Source organism: Humulus lupulus, chromosome 6, assembly GCF_963169125.1.
Source record: "Humulus lupulus chromosome 6, drHumLupu1.1, whole genome shotgun sequence".
Lineage (NCBI taxonomy): Eukaryota > Viridiplantae > Streptophyta > Magnoliopsida > Rosales > Cannabaceae > Humulus > Humulus lupulus.
Genome location: NC_084798.1, coordinates 150,772,188 through 150,789,777, shown reverse-complemented (window position 1 = coordinate 150,789,777; position 17,590 = coordinate 150,772,188). Strand labels below are relative to the sequence as shown.

The following is a 17,590-nucleotide window of genomic DNA, read 5'->3' as shown; positions in this document are numbered from 1 at the left end:
TTTTACAGCTGCTCGTGGAGAATAAGAACTTTCGAACTGCCCTAGTTCAACTGCCCATTTTAATAACCGACCAGCGGCTTCTGGTTTTTGCAAGACTTGACGTAATGGCTGGTCGGTGAGTACCACAATGGTGTGAGCTTGTAAGTAGGGTCGCAGTTTTCTAGAGACCAAAATCAAGCAATATGCCAACTTTTCTATGGGTGGATACCGTAATTCTGCCCCTGCTAACCTTTTGCTTACATAGTATACTGCTTTCTAAAAGTTGTCTTCTTCTCTGATTAGAACAACACTAGCTGCATACTCTGTGATTGCTAAGTAGATGAACAAAGTTTCTTTTTCGATTGGTTTGGAGAAGATTGGTGGTTGCAACATGGAACACACTTGTCCGTTGACTTATATATGAATATACTCAGGGTGACAATCCTTCCAGTTAGGCTTTAAACATCTTTAATCTTGGCAGGAGACTGCATCTCGATCAATGCCTGAATTTTTTTGAGAGTAGGTTCGATTCCTCGTGAGTTTATTATGAATCCCAAAAAATTTCCTGATCCAACACCAAAGGAACACTTGAGAGGGTTCAGCTTCATCTGATATTTGTTCAAGATGTTGAAGCATTCTTGCAGATCCTTGTTGTGTTATTCGGCCTTCTTTGAATTAACCAGCATGTCATCGAAAAATACTTCCATGTTAACGCCTATCAACTCTTTCAACATATGGTTGACCAGTCGCTGGTAAGTCGCACCAGCATTTTTCAAACCGAAGGGCATTACTTTATAACAGTAAAGTCTTGTATCTATTCGAAAGCTAGTGTGATCCTCATCAGGTGGATGCATAACGATTTGATTGTATCCAGAGTATGCATCCATGAACGATAAAATTTCATGCCTTGATGTAGCTTCGACTAGCTGGTTGATTCTTGGAAGTGGGAAACAATCCTTTGGGCAGACTTTATTAAGGTCTGTGAAATCCATGCACGTCCTCCACTTGCCATTCAGCTTAGGAACCAGTACGAGATTAGAGACCCAAGATGGATAAAACGCTACCCTGATGAATCCATTTTCCTTCAGCTTCTCGACTTCTTCTTTTAGGGCCTTCAATCTGTCTTTGTCGAGCAGCCTTCTTTTTTTGTTACACAGGTGGAAAGTTTTTGTCTATATTTAACACATGGCTGATCACCGCTAGGTCTATCCCAACCATACCTTTATGCGACCTGGAAAACACCTCCTGGTGCTCTTTCAAAAATTCTACCAGTTTTTTTTTTTTTTGTTGTCTCTAAGTTTTTATCGACTTTCACAAACCTGGTCGGATCTACTTCTTCTAATTGGACCTACTCGAGGTCTTCCATGGGTCCAACGTTCTCTTCAAAATCCCCAAAGCGAGGATCTAAATCCCTATCCTCACTTTGGGAAACACCTTATTTGGTGACCTATTCACCTGATTAGGCTGGTATTTCATTTGTCACCAGTAGCCTTTTCCCAGATTTTTCTCCCGATTCGCCTCTTTTCGCTTTTGTGATCGAGGAGTTATAACATTCCCGTACTTCTTGCTAGTTTCCCAACACGCATCCAATTCCTGCGTCATTCGGAAACTTCATGGCCAAATGCCATACTGAGGTCACTGCCCATAGATCGATGAGAATGGGCCTTCCAATCACAGTGTTATATGCGGAAGGACAATCAACTACTATGAAAGTAGCGAGTAATGTCGTGTTCACAAGTGCATCCCCTGCTATGACTGGAAGTCTGATTGACCTAGTTGGTGCATGTCCTTCACCGGAAAAACCATAAATGGTTTAGTTGTATGGTTCCAAATCTCGCATTGACAATTTCATCCTTTCTAGTGAAGATTTATACAAAATGTTGACTAAGCTTCCTATATCCACCAACACTCGCTTGACCATCATGTTAGCAATCTGAACATCCACAACCAGAGGATCTGAGGGGGGAAATCAAACATGTTGAGCATCTAGCTCGGAGAAAGTTATTGATTTTTCCTCTATTCGAGCATTTTTGGGAGTTCCCTCCTCGATGTTCAGCATTTCAATATCCTGATTGTGACGTAAGGTTCTGGCATGTCTTTCTCTTGCCTTCCTACTGTCACCTGCTATGGGTGGTCCTCCGCAGATGGTCAGCAATGTACAATCAACTGGAGTTGGCTATAAAGGAGGCGAGCATTGGCGTACAGGTGCCTGCTCATTGCCTCCTTGAGCCTCTTGCTGAGAACATCCAGTCACTCGCCCATACCTCCTCAGATGTCCTTGTGTGATAAGGAACTAAATTTCATCCTTGAGCTAGTTGCACTCGTTGGTGTCATGGACATAGTCATTATGAAAATGACAAAACTTGGTAGTATCTCTCTTGGATATATCTTTCGTGATTGGGGCCGGTCGCCTAAAGGGAATAGTAGTTTGACTGGCCTGGTATACCTCTGCTCTGCTATCGACTAGGGCTATGTAATTGGTGAACCTCAGCTCGTATCTATTCTATTTTGGGTGCTTGTTATCAGACGTTGTCGGCTCGTGGTTCGCCCTTATTCCCCCATTCTTCCCATTATTTTTTCATTGCCATTGGTTCTCCCAAATCCATTGGTGGCTTTGGTGGGATCTTCTTTCGGGCCCTGGTCGTCTGTAGGAGACTTTCCTTCATTGGCAATGGCCTCCTCGAGATTGATATACCTGTCTGCTCGATCCAAAAATTCCTGAGTGCTCTTGACTCCATTTTTTTGTAAAATGTTCCAAAGGGATGAGTGGCGCCGCACCCCAGCAGTGAGAGCCATAATCTTTCCCTCATCCCTAACCATCTTGGCCCCAACAGCTGCTCGCATGAATCGTTGAATATACCCCTTCAGGGTCTCTCCTTCTTTCTGGCATATTTCAACCAGCTGATTCACCTCAGCATAAAACTCCTTTATGAACATTTCCCATGAAACTATACTGGTCGGAGGGAATTTGAAAAACCATTCCTGAGAAATTTTGGATAAAGTTGCCGGAAAAATTCTGCACCGAGCATCGTCTGACACCTTTTGGATGCCCATCTATATCTCGAATTTTTTCACGTGAGATACAGGATTCTCCAACCTAGTGAAGTTGGGAAAGATCGAAATTTTAAATTTGCTTGGAGTCTCTGCCACATCGATTCAATGCACATATGGGGTGCCCTTTCTCCGATCAAATTCTATATGGGATGTCCGGTTCCCAGCTAACTGTTGGACAACCTGATTTAAGGCATCTAACTGGGCCTGTACAGCATATGGTACTGCCTGAGTGATCGGTGCTGGGGGAATACTCATCATGCCTTTCCCTTTGATCATTGAGAACATCCCTCAGATCTTCACCCCTACGCCTTTGCTCGCTCACACCTGGTCGGTCAAAGACATTGGGTTGTTTAGGTTGCTCCTCAACATTCTGGCTTATTGGTCGGTTCTCCATTGGTGGGGGGTTCTGTCCTTCACCCTTCTCCTCTTACCGTCATCCAGCATTCCTTCGACTAGAATCTGCCTCATTATAATCATGGCCATCTCTAAATTGTGACCTCTCCGGATAGATAGGTGGAGGCCTGCATTGGTTGGTAGGTCCCCTAGCATTGTTATGTCGTGAGGGACCCCAGACCACAGAGCCTGACTCCTCCTGCCTGCTTCCCCCCGAAGGACGTTGTCCTCTGCTCGGAAGGTTTTGTTCCTCAGTTGTCTGGCATCTAGGGCTTCTAGGATGCTGTCCGACCCTATTCTGCCTTTGCTTCTGGTTGTTTTCTCGACCAACACGAGAGGGTGGTTGCTGCTCAGGATCCTGGAAAGGCCTCTCCTGCTGAACAACAAGGGGTTGCTCTGGCCTCTGAGGATGCATTGGTTGTGGTGGATTGTGGTGAAGTTGGGGATGCTCTGAATGTGGATTTTGTTGTGGGTGAGTACTAGGTGGCTGATCTGGTTGGGAGGCAGGTGCAAGCTTTCCTCGTGCCAATTGAATGGCTGCCTCCAAGGACGCAATGGAATCTCTTTGTCGATGGTCCATGTCAACTTTCTTAGTGGCATCCTCAGCTACACCTTGTGGAGGAGGTTGAGTTGGCACATTCCCAGAGGTTTGCCCAGTTTTCCTAGTTGTTTTTGCCATTTGATCTTCTTGGAGGTCTTGAGTTCAGCTCTCAACAAAAGCACCAAAATGTTGACCATTGATTTGGTAAATGACACAGAGTCAAATAAAATGATAGAAATTAGATGAATTCATGTCAAGAAGATAAATGACACAAGGATTTATAATGGTTCGGACCCAAATGATGGTAACGACCTACATCCACTTAGTGTTCTTATTAATGTAAAGGGAACATGTGATCAGTAAACAAGGGTTTACTGAGTTTCACAAGCTCAGTAATAGATACGAAGAATTACGTAAGAACAATTATTTTCTCTCTCGGCCTCAAAAAGATCCCTCTCATGAGCCATTTCAGTCTTATTTATAGCCTCAAGGATCTACCTATGGGTCGATGGGCCTTGAATACATTTAATACAAACATATCTTAATAATAATGGAAATGACACTTTTTACATAAATACAGGATCAAATATCTGACATACTGCGACCAGCCCTGGTCGCCTATAAAATATCCCCTTTGCCATGTGCATTCTCCTCTGGTCGATGGTCGACCAAAACATAACCACTTAAATTGCCACACGCATATATTTGAACGTAAAAAAATAGGCATATATTTGAACGTAAAAATGCATTTGCATTCGACATGCATATGTGGGAGAGTTGTTAAAAATGTAACGTTTTAAAACAATAAATCCTACATGCTTATTTATTGGCCTTTCAAATAAAATTCAGCAACATAATTTTAATACAATTATTTGTTTCTTTAAATCTCAAAGTTTGATTAAACAATTTAATACATTATATTTACTTTATAAAATAATTCATTTAGCATTTTTCTAATTTCTCATAAAATTATTATTTTAACCAGCATAGAAAATTATAAAATTTGAAGCCATTTAGAAATCTTTAATAAATTTCTTGTTTCCTTTAGAAAATAGCCTTTCTAAATCAATAAAAATATTTACATGTTTAAATGTGAATATTTATAATTTATAGTGTGGGGAAAATGTATTTTCACTTATATTATTTCAGACTTAAATTATTTAGGTGTAAGACTCATTAATTTTAAACAAAATAATTTTCTTAGCTTAATAACTCAAAGTTTCAAGAACTATTTATTTTGTTTAAAAATCATAAGTGAATTAAACCAAAATATTTTCTCATTTAAATAAAAAAAACCGCACCTAAATAATAATGTGAAAAAATTCATATTTACATTTTAAAAATATCACGTTTACATATACATACCTTAGGGTATAATTTATTTAATGCACTAACATTATTTATCTCATTTAAAAGACATTTCTCATTTTTAATTACAAATTCCAGCAACCATTAATTCATTCAAAATCACAAACTTGGATTAAAAAACATATTTTCTTCGTAAAATATACACAAAAATCTGCATGTGTTAATTTGATGAAAACATCTTTAACATGTGAAATAATGTCTTTTTTGTTTTCATAAAATCAAATACTACCTTGAAGAGTCATATGTGCATTTCAAAACATTATTTTACCATTACCATCATAAAGTATAAAAAAAGAAGCAAGCATAAGATCACCAAATCATGTTTAAACAATGCTCATAAAATGCTTTTATCAATTTAACAATTTACCCTAACATTCTCCTACACTTGTACACCACACATTACATTTAGCATGAAATTTAATCAACACAAAAATAAAACATCAAATTTGACCCTATGCCGAAACCCTCATGATCAACATCTCATATTTATTTTGCATTTTTACAAGAATATTTAAAATACAACATTATCATAACATAGGCCAACCAAACTTAAGCCCTAGCGTGTGTCTATTAGCATTCTTGCATTCTTGTTACACAAACCATTAGATTTAAAACAACCATGAAAACATAACCATAAGATCCCATACTTCATGCATGCCCAATAATTTCTATCCATGCCTGCCTAAATACACCACACGCCCAAGCATACTCAAACACATAAAATCATAAAGCCCACACGCCTAGACCATATATACTTCATAGCAAATCACTACTACAAAATAGGGTTTTCTCCGTGGTTTTTTCCTTAATACACTTCGGTTTTTTAGAGTAATAGGAACCGCAGTGTATTCGACCGCAGAGAAAAGTTCACGAATAAACCGCAGAGAAAAGTTCACGAAAACACTGCAGAGAAAAGTTCATGAAAACTGCAGAGAAAGGGTTTTTTTTTAATATATAATTATTTTTGTTTTCTTTTCATATATAATTTGATTTCGGATTAAATTTTTTTAATACCAATAAAATTATATTAATAATACTATATTCAATACAAAATTATTTTAAATTTTTTTAATATAAAATACCATATTTTATATAAATAAATTTATATAATAATATAACATATTCTTACATACGTAATTTTATAAATTATTATCAAAACAAACATAATGTATAAATTAAAATTAAGAAAAGCATTCACATATCTTTACTAATTAAAAGATGTCATTTATATATATATATACATAAGTAGTTCAATATACATACATAAGAAAAATTAATAAGAGCATGCGAATCCAGTTAGTAAGTTACAGTACATGAGAAAAATTAGACTTCATAAATAAATGACATCAATCTTGCTAACTAGTTGGTTTGTAGTGGGAGTAGGTCGTCCTTGACACTGAATACGTTTTTGTCAAACCACTACATAATTGACAAGTAAATATATATTAGAAACTATATATATAGTTTTTCTTAAACAAAAAAAGTATAAAATATAACATACTTTCTTCTTGATAACTTCTACCGGATTTGGTGCATTTACAAGATCATAAATGTATCTGAATACATAAAAACCACATTTTGTGCCCATTCGGCAAACGACGAGCATGTGTTAGTGGAATATATTTGACATCCTTAGTAACCTTTTGTGCTTAATCCTTGACAGATTACTATATGCCGGGAAATCATTAACAGTCCACGACAACACAATTTTTAAGTTAAAGACTTCTTTCTTAAATCGCCATGCATAATTTCAATCAATATATTAATCTTACAAAAATTGGGCAGAGTTTTCTCTATTTCTATATAATATCCCAAATTATTACTACGCATAAATTCAATTCAAACAAACACAACAATCAACATGCATAATTTCGTCCATAAACTACTGTAGCACACAAAATTCGCAGAACCTACTTCGCTAAGACACACATGTTCTCAACTTTCTATTATCTCCGCAGCACACAATTTTATCTTAGAACCTACTTCTCTAAGGATGAGTATTTAATATATTCAAACTCCTCTAACAATAGTTTGTATAATATCAAAAAGAAAAATAAAACATTAAGTAGTAATTATTACTCACCTTCAAAATTTATCTTCAACAATTTCATCACATACACTTCAAATTCAAACAAGTATTTCCTACAATAAAAGTTTAAACAATGATTAGTAAATATGGTAATTAGTATGATTAGAGTATTCAAAATTATTTATTAAATTGAAATAAGTAAACTCAAATATTTACTAGTAACTTTCTAATAAATTAGTCAAGCCACTAAAATTAAATTTACTAAACATAATAACAAAATTAGTGATAAATTAATAATAAATTTGGATTCCTAAAATAATTAACAAAAATTAACTTAAAAAATTCATTATGTAAATAATATAAAAAGATATGTAAAAAAATAATATTATAATGTAAAAAATAATATATTGTAAATAATGAACATAATTAATATTAACATTATGAAAAAACAAATACATTAGGTATTAATATCCCAAAATCTGAAATATTAAAAAATAAAAAAACAAAGTGAAGTTTAAAAGATTAATACATGTTTCGAAGCATGAAAATGTCTTATAATCCTCCACAAACATTCAAAACATCCAAAAATTGTAAAAAAAAAATCCCAACCTATAAACATACATTAAAACCTCATTAAACCCACTCAAAATTTCATCATTTTTCCATAAAACATCAAAATAAATCATTTATATGAATATATACATGATTTAAAGCATTAATGTGTAAAACAACTTAAAAAACACATAAATAGGGTGAAGATGGTGATTACTGTGGTTGGAGAGGATGGGTTTCCATTCTCGCACGCGACTGAAATGAGGGAAATGAGAAGAATGAAGGGTCGGGGCCGAGAATATGGGGAATGAGACGCAGAGAAAAGTCTTCACCTTCCCATTCAAATTTGTCCTCAGTGCTTTTTATTTAAGTTTGATAAAAAAGTGTAGGGAAAGCCTATATTTGTAGTAGTGAATACATCAAAGAACTATTCATACCTAATCAATATGCATATTCCTCATAGCCACATCAATAGAATAATGCCATAAACCACAATTTCAACATAAAACCTCATTCCAACAATCAAAATCAATATCTTCATGAAAACAAAACAACAAGAACCAAAGTGACAAGAACAACCACCATAAGGCAAGGTTTCCATTACCTCTCTTACTAGCACTCAAGGACCCAAACAATGGTCATTGCCTTGATCAAATCCCCCTAGGGATTTCGAATACACCACACAAAAGAAAAGAAAAAAATGATCTTATATTCAAGAAGAGGTAGAAACTAACAACATCCCTATGAACCCAAATACTTACCCTAGGGATTTCGAACCCTAGCCTCAAATCCTCTTGCAAAAAAATCCAAACATATCATCACCATCATGTTTCCTTGCATAGAATCAAGATGTAGAAGAAAAAAATATAATGCTATGAACCTTAACCCATAGCTTAGGATCCCTAGCCTTGGCCTCATCTTTCTCTTCTCCTTCTCTTCTTCTTTATCTTCTCCTTCTCTTCTTCTTTCTCTCCTCTCCCACGAGCTCATGCCATTTCTCTCTCTATAGTCAACAACCAAGAGACACAAATGAGTCGTCAAGCTCTTTCTTATTTTCTATTTAAATGTCTCAATCACCAAAACCTAGCTAAGGAAAAGATAATTATCATTTTCCTTTATTTTCCCTAAATAAAAAAAATCAATTAATAATTGTACTCAGCCAATCAATCCATTTGATAATTGACATGTAAAACGCCATAATCTAATACTTTGTAAAATATTTGCATACTCATGAATTTATAGGAGAAAAACCACTTATTATAAAAATTTCAGTGAGGCCTTGCTAAAACATGCAAGTTGCGCCCAATAGTTTAAAAAGAAAATAATAGTTTTCATGCAACGTTTTTAAAACAAAAATAATTAATGTTCAAGTCCCACTGATAAGTTCTGAAAGTTAAAAATAACATAACATTGTTCTTTAGAAATTGGTGTTTTAAACTGATCGTTTCTCGTCCATATGATGCCCCCACGCCATACACACTCTAACGTCGGAACTTCCCACATCACCACGCGTGCCACAGAGAAATCCTATTTGCTACCTGGAAGGGAAAGTAAGGGGGTGAGCTAAAAGCCCAGTAAGGAAGTACAAACATCACACAAGTAAACGCAACAAAACATATTCACATTCATACATCGTTGCATAGCATACTTAACTTCATCATCATACGTCATCATCATAAACGTCATTATTATAAACATTATCATGATAAACGTTATCATCATAAACATCATCGTCATAAACATTATCATCGTAACATCATCATCATAAACATTAGCATCATAAACATCATCATCGTCATCATCATATCTTTGTGAACATGGCCCGCTATCTTGTCCATGTCACATCTTGAGATAAACATGATCTTTGGTTCTTGAATAACCTCCATGCGTCCGCCCTATGAGTTACGTATTTATATCCTTAGTAACTCGGGTTACATCTTTATATCCTTAGTATCCCCTTTGTTGTGTCGCGTTCAATACGCTAACAACCATTACATATAACTCAGGTTTCGTCTTAGATCCTTAGTAATCCCTTTGTTGTGTCGCGTTCAACACGCTAACAACCATTACATATCATACAACATACAGAAATACATACAATCAAGTCATATAAAAGCAAAGGAAAAATACATGATTCCTTACATTCATCATCATACCATAACAACATTTCACACATCATAACACATGGTACATTTTCATAAATATCATTTATCCTTAAACAAGCCAATCTTACCATTCATAGCATAAACAAATAGAATTCTATCTAACTTCCTTACCTCAGGTTCAAGCTAAGTAAAATGACAACCTCTCAATAAGCCTATAGCATCACATAAACTCTATTTTGCCCACTCATATAGCTCATGTGTGCATGGGTCATGCACACATGGTGAGAGTTACTCACAACATCTAAACAATGCATAATACACATAAGGTCATAAAAGAATAATGCACATTCTACCTATATTGCATGCATGTTCATGCTATAAAAACAACATAGTTGCATAATAGACATATTTTTTAATGTAAAAGTTCATTTGCATGCTACATGCATACGTGGGAACATTGCGTAAACGTGGCGTTTAAAACGATAATTCTATGCGTCTTACTTCTATCGTTTTCAAAATTATAAAATTGTAGCATGCTTTGATTACCATTATTTATCTCTTAAAAAAATTTCAAGTTGATTAATCTCCCAAAAGCATTATTTTTATTTCATAAAAATAATTTAATCAACCATTTTAAAAATATAACTATTCTATTAATCACTTTTAATTTCCATAAAATAAGAAAGACTAAAAATTATGTAAAATACTCCTAATTTAACATGTTTATTTAGAAAATAACATTATAATCCAATTAACAAATTTACAAATTTAATCGGAGTAAAATATAATTTTTAGATGTGGAAAAATACATTTTTACTTGTGTTAATTTTAAAGATTAAATTTAAAATAGAATGAATTCATATGTGAAAAATACAATGATTTTTTTATAAATATTTAACTAAACTTTCAGCAATAATTTAATTTACTTAAAATTCACAAGTGAACTAAATTTAACATTTTTCTTAATCAAAATAAAGAAAAATCATAACTATTAAAATGAACACTCATGTTATATTAAAAATACCACTTTTAATATTTCCATAGTTTAGGGTATTAATTTATTTTAAGATACTCACCAAATTTCTTTTCTTGAAATACAACTTTACATTATTTTACAAAAATTCCAGCAACCAATTATATCATTAAAATCACCAGTTTCATTTTTTTAAAACTCATATTTTCATCAAAATATAAAAAAAAAAATCTGTAGGTAATTATTTGTGCAAAAATATCATTTTAAGTGTGAATTAAAACACCATTCACTACACCAAATACCAATTTCCATAACACATCAATATAATACTAATAGAAAAGTATTATGGTAGAGTATTATATTGGGCAACTTTTTATGTAAAAAGGGCGGTAATATATTGCACATCCCGCCACTTAGAAATTTTTTTTCATTTCTGAGACCTGAGAATCCCGAGACACCCATCTCCTTTCTCTTCCCCATTTTTGAGATCCGAGACACCCATTTCTGAGCTTTCCTTCAACATTTCTGCCCATTTCCTTCAACATATCGACACAAAGAAGAGACCCATTTCTTCAGCTTGGTCGTATGGTCTCTGAACTCCTCACACTCTCTCTCTCTCTCGTCTTTCTCTATCTCTCTGTCAACCTTCGATTTCCTGTCGTTGGGCTTCTCAAATTTGTTCTTCTCTGTAGTCTTGGCAAGCCAGGTAAGTAATTAGTTGTAGATGTTAGATTTATCAGCTTGAATCTCATAGAATCTATAAAATCTGTGGTTTTCAAAATTAATTTTCAATTTTGCATATGTGTTTTCGATTTTGCATATTGATTTTGCATATTGCTGGGACATTTGTTTTGGTACGGTCTCATAGAATCTATAAACTCAGATTTTGCATATTTCAAAATTAAAATCTTTGGTTGAGTTTTATGTGTTTTGTCTCAATTTCATCTGGTTAAATTCTTGGCAAAATGCCTCCTTTGTTTTATGTTCATTTTGTTGCAATTTCACTTCAGGGCTTGGTTTTAGGAGCTAGAAGGAAGCGAATGGCAGAGTTGAGGCAGGCTTTAGAGCATTCAGAAGACTCAAATCAACCAAAGGTGTCATAGGGGGGAAGAGGATTTTGGTATTTTATAAAGGCCCTTGCCTTGGCCAAGGGACTAAATGGGTCATGCATGAGTATCATTTTGAACCTGAGAATGCTAATCCTAACCAGGTTTAACTCCTTTCTCTGATTGTATATTTATAAACTATCTAAATATATAATCAACCGGTGTAATGGAATATGGTGATTGGTATTTGGAATGTATACTTCCACTTTCTATTTTTAATGTCCCTAAAACAAATTTAAAAAGTGGGTTTGAAGCTTTTTTTTGGCACTTCTATGCACATTGAGAATGTATAACACCTGTTCTGAATGGAAAAATATTGTAATGAAGATATGCTTGAAAATGACATTTGTGAACTGAAGAAGCTTTCATATCAGAGAGACAAGCTTTTTAGAACCTTTAAACTCTGTAGAGATGAATTTGGATAATGAGCTTGTGTAGCAGCATGGGTTATTAAAAGTGTTGCTTCTTCTATTTCTCTTCTAAGATTTACTACATCTAAGCTGCAATATGATGTTCTACATTTAAAAATTAAATGAACTTGATGCATTTGTTTAGATATTACTTCACCAATTCCAAGCCCCCAAATGTTTTCAATAAGAAACAAAAAGCTCAGTTAAAGAATTAAACAACACACACAAACACTTTATGATCACAGCAAGAAACCAGAAAAGAAAGTAAGAAAGAACACACACCATTACAGAACTCAACCTTGCAAGAATGAATATCACATCTCAGCTTTTTTTCTCTGTTTTCACTCTTATTCTCTTGAGTTTTTTTTCTTCCTCACAATACCCAACTAGCTTTATAAGACAGCTGGAACATTTATACAATGTGTAGGATATAACTACCATAACTAACTTTATAAGCCTGCTTTCTAACAACACTAGAAAGATATGTTTACTCTAATTATTCCACAGAGTGGCTTTCTTAAATAGAAATTATTTTATGTATGCTGATACAAGTGATATTAAACTTGTTGAGATGACTAGTTGACTTACTTGACTATAGTCTTACCTACTAGTGTGGAATATAACAGAATATGACTTACTTGAGAAAACTTCTTGTCATTGTGTGCCTTGAGTGTGTAATCTCATGTTTGATAGTGAATTTGACTAAGGACCTCTGTTGCCTTGGCTGTAGGACTAACCTGATTTGGTTAAGTCCGAACCAAGAAAACTTGGGCATTTCTGGTGTGTTTTATTAAATTCCTGTCAGCTGACTTTTTCTTCGATATTGTTAGCCATTTTTCTGTGTGTTTGTAATCTGTTTTTGCAGGGGTTTATAATACAACAACTAGAATATGAGATTATTTGTTGGCATGTTTTCAATTGACAAGTGGTTAATATTGTTGATAAAGAATATGTGTGGTTGTACATTTGGCACTTGTAATTAAGAACTTTTGAGTGATAATATTTTATTTTCACTATTCTAATACATATATATTTGTTTTATGGAAATTTGTTCAAGATCAAGTTTTTTGATAGACTATTCTTCTAACTGTATTAATAGTAAATTACACTTATAGTTGTTTTTCAGAGGATGAAAAGTTCTCTAAAAATCTTAACAAAGGAAAACCAAAGAGAATGGCATATACCTCATTCTATAATACAGTATTTTTTAGAGATTAGACTTTAAGAAAGAGAGAACTATCTTTGTGAGAGAGTTTCTTTAGGACTTCTATTATGTGTGAACTGTTATAATTTGAGTGTGCTAGTTCTTCTCATCTGTGTATAGGGTGTAATCTCAGATTGTTGATGCTTAATAAAGCATATGGAACATATAAAATAACACCATACCAAGTGAAGTATTATAGTAGAAAATTCTACAAAAGTTCCAAAGTTAAAGTCTAACAGCTTTCTTTCTCCCTCAAAAATTCTGCTGGTGTTTTAATCTCTATTCTTGTTGAATCAGACACGTTAAGTATTATGGGCATCTTACTATAGATATACAATTTAATGTATACTTGAATAATAATAATAATAATAATAATTTATACCAATGAATGTTGATATTGTGTTTGCCTTTGCCGTGAATCCAAAACAAAATGGTATCGCCTCTGTTTTGAACAAATTGTGATATTCCAATTCTTATATGTTTCTTGCCTTAATGGGTTCATGATTTTGATGATGCTTTCCAGTTATCATCATTACAATTAATTCTCATTTTTCTTTGCCTAAATACCCCCATTACATATGATTTCCTTATATGTTTCTTGCCTTGATGGTTTCATGATTTTGTGGCTTTATTCAGAGGTGTTTCAATGCTTTGGGTATAAAGAGATTGAAGGAAATTCAGTGCTATAGAGGAATTGATACGCCACATTTAAGGATTCATTGATTATTTTGATTGTAATTAAGGTGAGATAATCAAGCTCTAATATGGGTTATCATGAGTCATAAAAATATGTATTTTCTTTGTTTTTTTTTTTGTATGTGGATGATAAAGTGCAGTCATATATCCCCAACATTTGAAATGGCTCTTGGTATAAATATATATTATATATTATATATATAATGTATATATGGTTAATGCTTTGTACTTTTTAGAATGGTTAATGAGAATGTGTTTATTAGTTTCCCTGGTTTTGTGAGGATATTGTTTTTCAAGTATCCAAGCTTTTTCTATGTTGTTGGTTAATTTTTTCTGCAACTTTCATTCCATATATATATTTATATATTACATTGATAATGTAGTTTCAATTTTTCTTGTCTTCTGAGAATGCCTATAAGAGTACTTCATTTAATAAAGAGAATAGAGAATATGTATTGACATCTAATGATGCACATCGAACGAGTATGGGCTAAATGTAAGAGGTATGGCTATGAATAAGCAGTTTGTGCACATATGCTAAAGAATGGACATACATTTAGGCAAAAGACTCTTGTAGACAAACACAGTTATGATGTAGTGCTCAATAACACATATAACATCAACTTGAGCTTTTTTAGAACTATTGTTTCAGTGATAACTGATAAGAAAATAACACCAATGAGCCTTTTTTCTCAATGCACACAAGTTCACCACAACTATCCTTTTTTCTCATGGAAATGCCTCTGACTTTGGCACCAGATATCCCTACCTTGTCTCTTTGAGCTCCCTGATACGTGTGTCAATATCATGGTTAAATGAGGCATGTTATGTATTATGGGTATTTGACTTCTTGATTACTTTCTCCAGGCTTAAATCTAGCTTTTCAAATGTTATATATATTTATATACAACTTAATATATACTTGAACAATAAAATATATATTTATTGTTGTGAATATAAAAAAGATGGTATTGCCTCTATTTTGAACAAATTGTGATATTTTGATGCTTTAAATTAATTAAAAGTGAAGAAAGATATAACAAGCATCATCCTTTTAATATTAGGCCTAGTAGTTGATACATTCAAAGAGATTTTAACTGTGATAGTTTTTGTTTTTGTTGTTTTCTTCTGAAATAAATTAACCTTCTTTAACGTAATGTCTTTCAACTGAAATGTGATAGAATCAACAATATATATTCAGAGTTGTGTTGTTGAATTAATTATTTTTAATAAATCAGATATATTTTTATTTGTAGCTATGATATATGAATGAACTTTATTAGGTTACCATAATAATTATGATCATGCAATAGTGCACATCCAGGCAACTTATAAAAGACATTAAAAGTGAAATTGAACGCAATTCCACTCAACTGGTGTAGTATAAGGCTTTTGGCTCAATACAGCATATGTACATGTGTGTGTACGTATATATACATATTTATATAATTGTACTCTTTCAAGTTAACGAAGAAATCTTTTCATTGTTGTCCGGGTTTCACCTTCCAATTGCATACCATGGGCGAGCATCATCTGTTGTAATCTCTGGAATGGACATTATTCGACCCAGGTTAGGACTTATGTTTACTGTTTTCCCTTTCTTTATTTAAGGCTTTGTTATTCTTGTTTGGTAACTGGAAAAAAAAGAGGTACAGGGAAAAACATGGACAAAAATTGAACTAAAATTTATGACAGGTTTATGACAGCCGGTGATGGTATCAAGCAACAAAATGTTGTTCAGAAAGTAAGCAATATTTGTTTTAGTTAAAATAAGGCTAAATTGGACAACATATATGAATAAATATGAGGTTGACTTTCTTAGAGTATATTCAGACATGGTGAATGCAATTAAATTTGTGTTAATTGGTAGAAATTTGAGTTCTATATTTTAAGCAGGGAATATGACTATATCAATGAAGAAGAATAATTTCATATTGGTTATTGAGTTTATTTGATTTTTGAATACTTACATATGTATTGTGACTTTTAGATATTTGGTTGCAATTGAGACAAAGAAAATTCTTGAGATGGAATGGTTTTTCTTTTTCTGCCTTATTCTTCTTTTTTGAAAATCAGATTGAAAATTAAAATGATGTTGAAGGAAGATACTCACAAAATTTCTTTTATTAAAATACAACTTCACATTTTTTTACAAAAATTCCAGCAACCAATTATATCATTAAAATCACCAGTTTCATTTTTTTAAAACTCATATTTTCATCAAAATATAAAAAAAAATCTATAAGTAATTATTTGTGCAAAAATATCATTTTAAGTGTGAATTAAAACACCATTTTATTCTCATAAATACAGCATATCATTAGAGATATTTCTTATGCATGCATATCATTATTTCACCAAACTTATTCACAAAATCAGCAAGCATAAATCATCATGAAATTCATCTTTAATTGATGTTTCTCAAAACCCAATCAATAATCTTCATGAAATCACCAATATATCAATTTATAAAAATTTAAGACAATCCTTTATTTTATTCAAATTAACCTAGCATGTTCCTAACATGTATAAGTGACACAAAAATAAAAACATCACAACATGCAGCACACCCTATAGGCTGAAACCCATGCACCACCATTCTCACATATTAACAATTTACCCCAAACTCATAGGCATGTTTATCAGCAATTTCGATAAACTTATGAACCCTAATAAAAATACAAGATCACATAATTCCAACATGTTTTCCAAGAGTAAGATAAAATAATGATTCAACAACAACAATAATACATTTGCCTGAATCCATCATCATCCTTATATTCTTATCAAAATAACCATGAAATATAACCATAAGAATTTTAGATATCATGTATGACCAAAATCTCTAATCATGATTGCCTATACACACCACACGCCCATGCCCAAAACTTCTATGCATCAAACAAAACAACCCTTCATCCCAACATCAATAATATCAATCAACACAACATAGTATCATACCCAAAACTCAAACCCAATTTCAGCCATGATCTTTCCAAATAACAACATAAAATAACAACCACCAAAGAATTGAAGGGGGAAAAAATCCAATACCTCTCTTGATAGAAAATCAAGAGGCCAACTAGAACTACCTCCTTGCTCAAAGTCCTAGGGGTTTTGAACACCATAGAGCCAAAGAAAAAAAACACCATTATTCTAAGATTGAAGAAGAAGAATATT

At 33.2% G+C, this 17,590-nt stretch overlaps 2 protein-coding genes across 2 annotated transcripts; both read right to left on the bottom strand.

Moving 5' to 3' along the window:
• Window positions 1-2,529: 2,529 nt before the first annotated feature.
• Window positions 2,530-3,033, bottom strand: LOC133785553 (uncharacterized). The gene has a single exon (XM_062224778.1). The coding sequence runs from the start codon at window positions 3,031-3,033 to the stop codon at window positions 2,530-2,532; it is 504 nt and encodes a 167-aa protein (XP_062080762.1).
• Window positions 3,034-3,466: 433 nt separating this feature from the next.
• LOC133785552 (uncharacterized) lies at window positions 3,467-4,105 on the bottom strand. Its single transcript, XM_062224777.1, has one exon. It carries the CDS (start codon window positions 4,103-4,105, stop codon window positions 3,467-3,469), a length of 639 nt encoding a protein of 212 aa, XP_062080761.1.
• Between the last annotated feature and the right edge of the window lie 13,485 nt (window positions 4,106-17,590).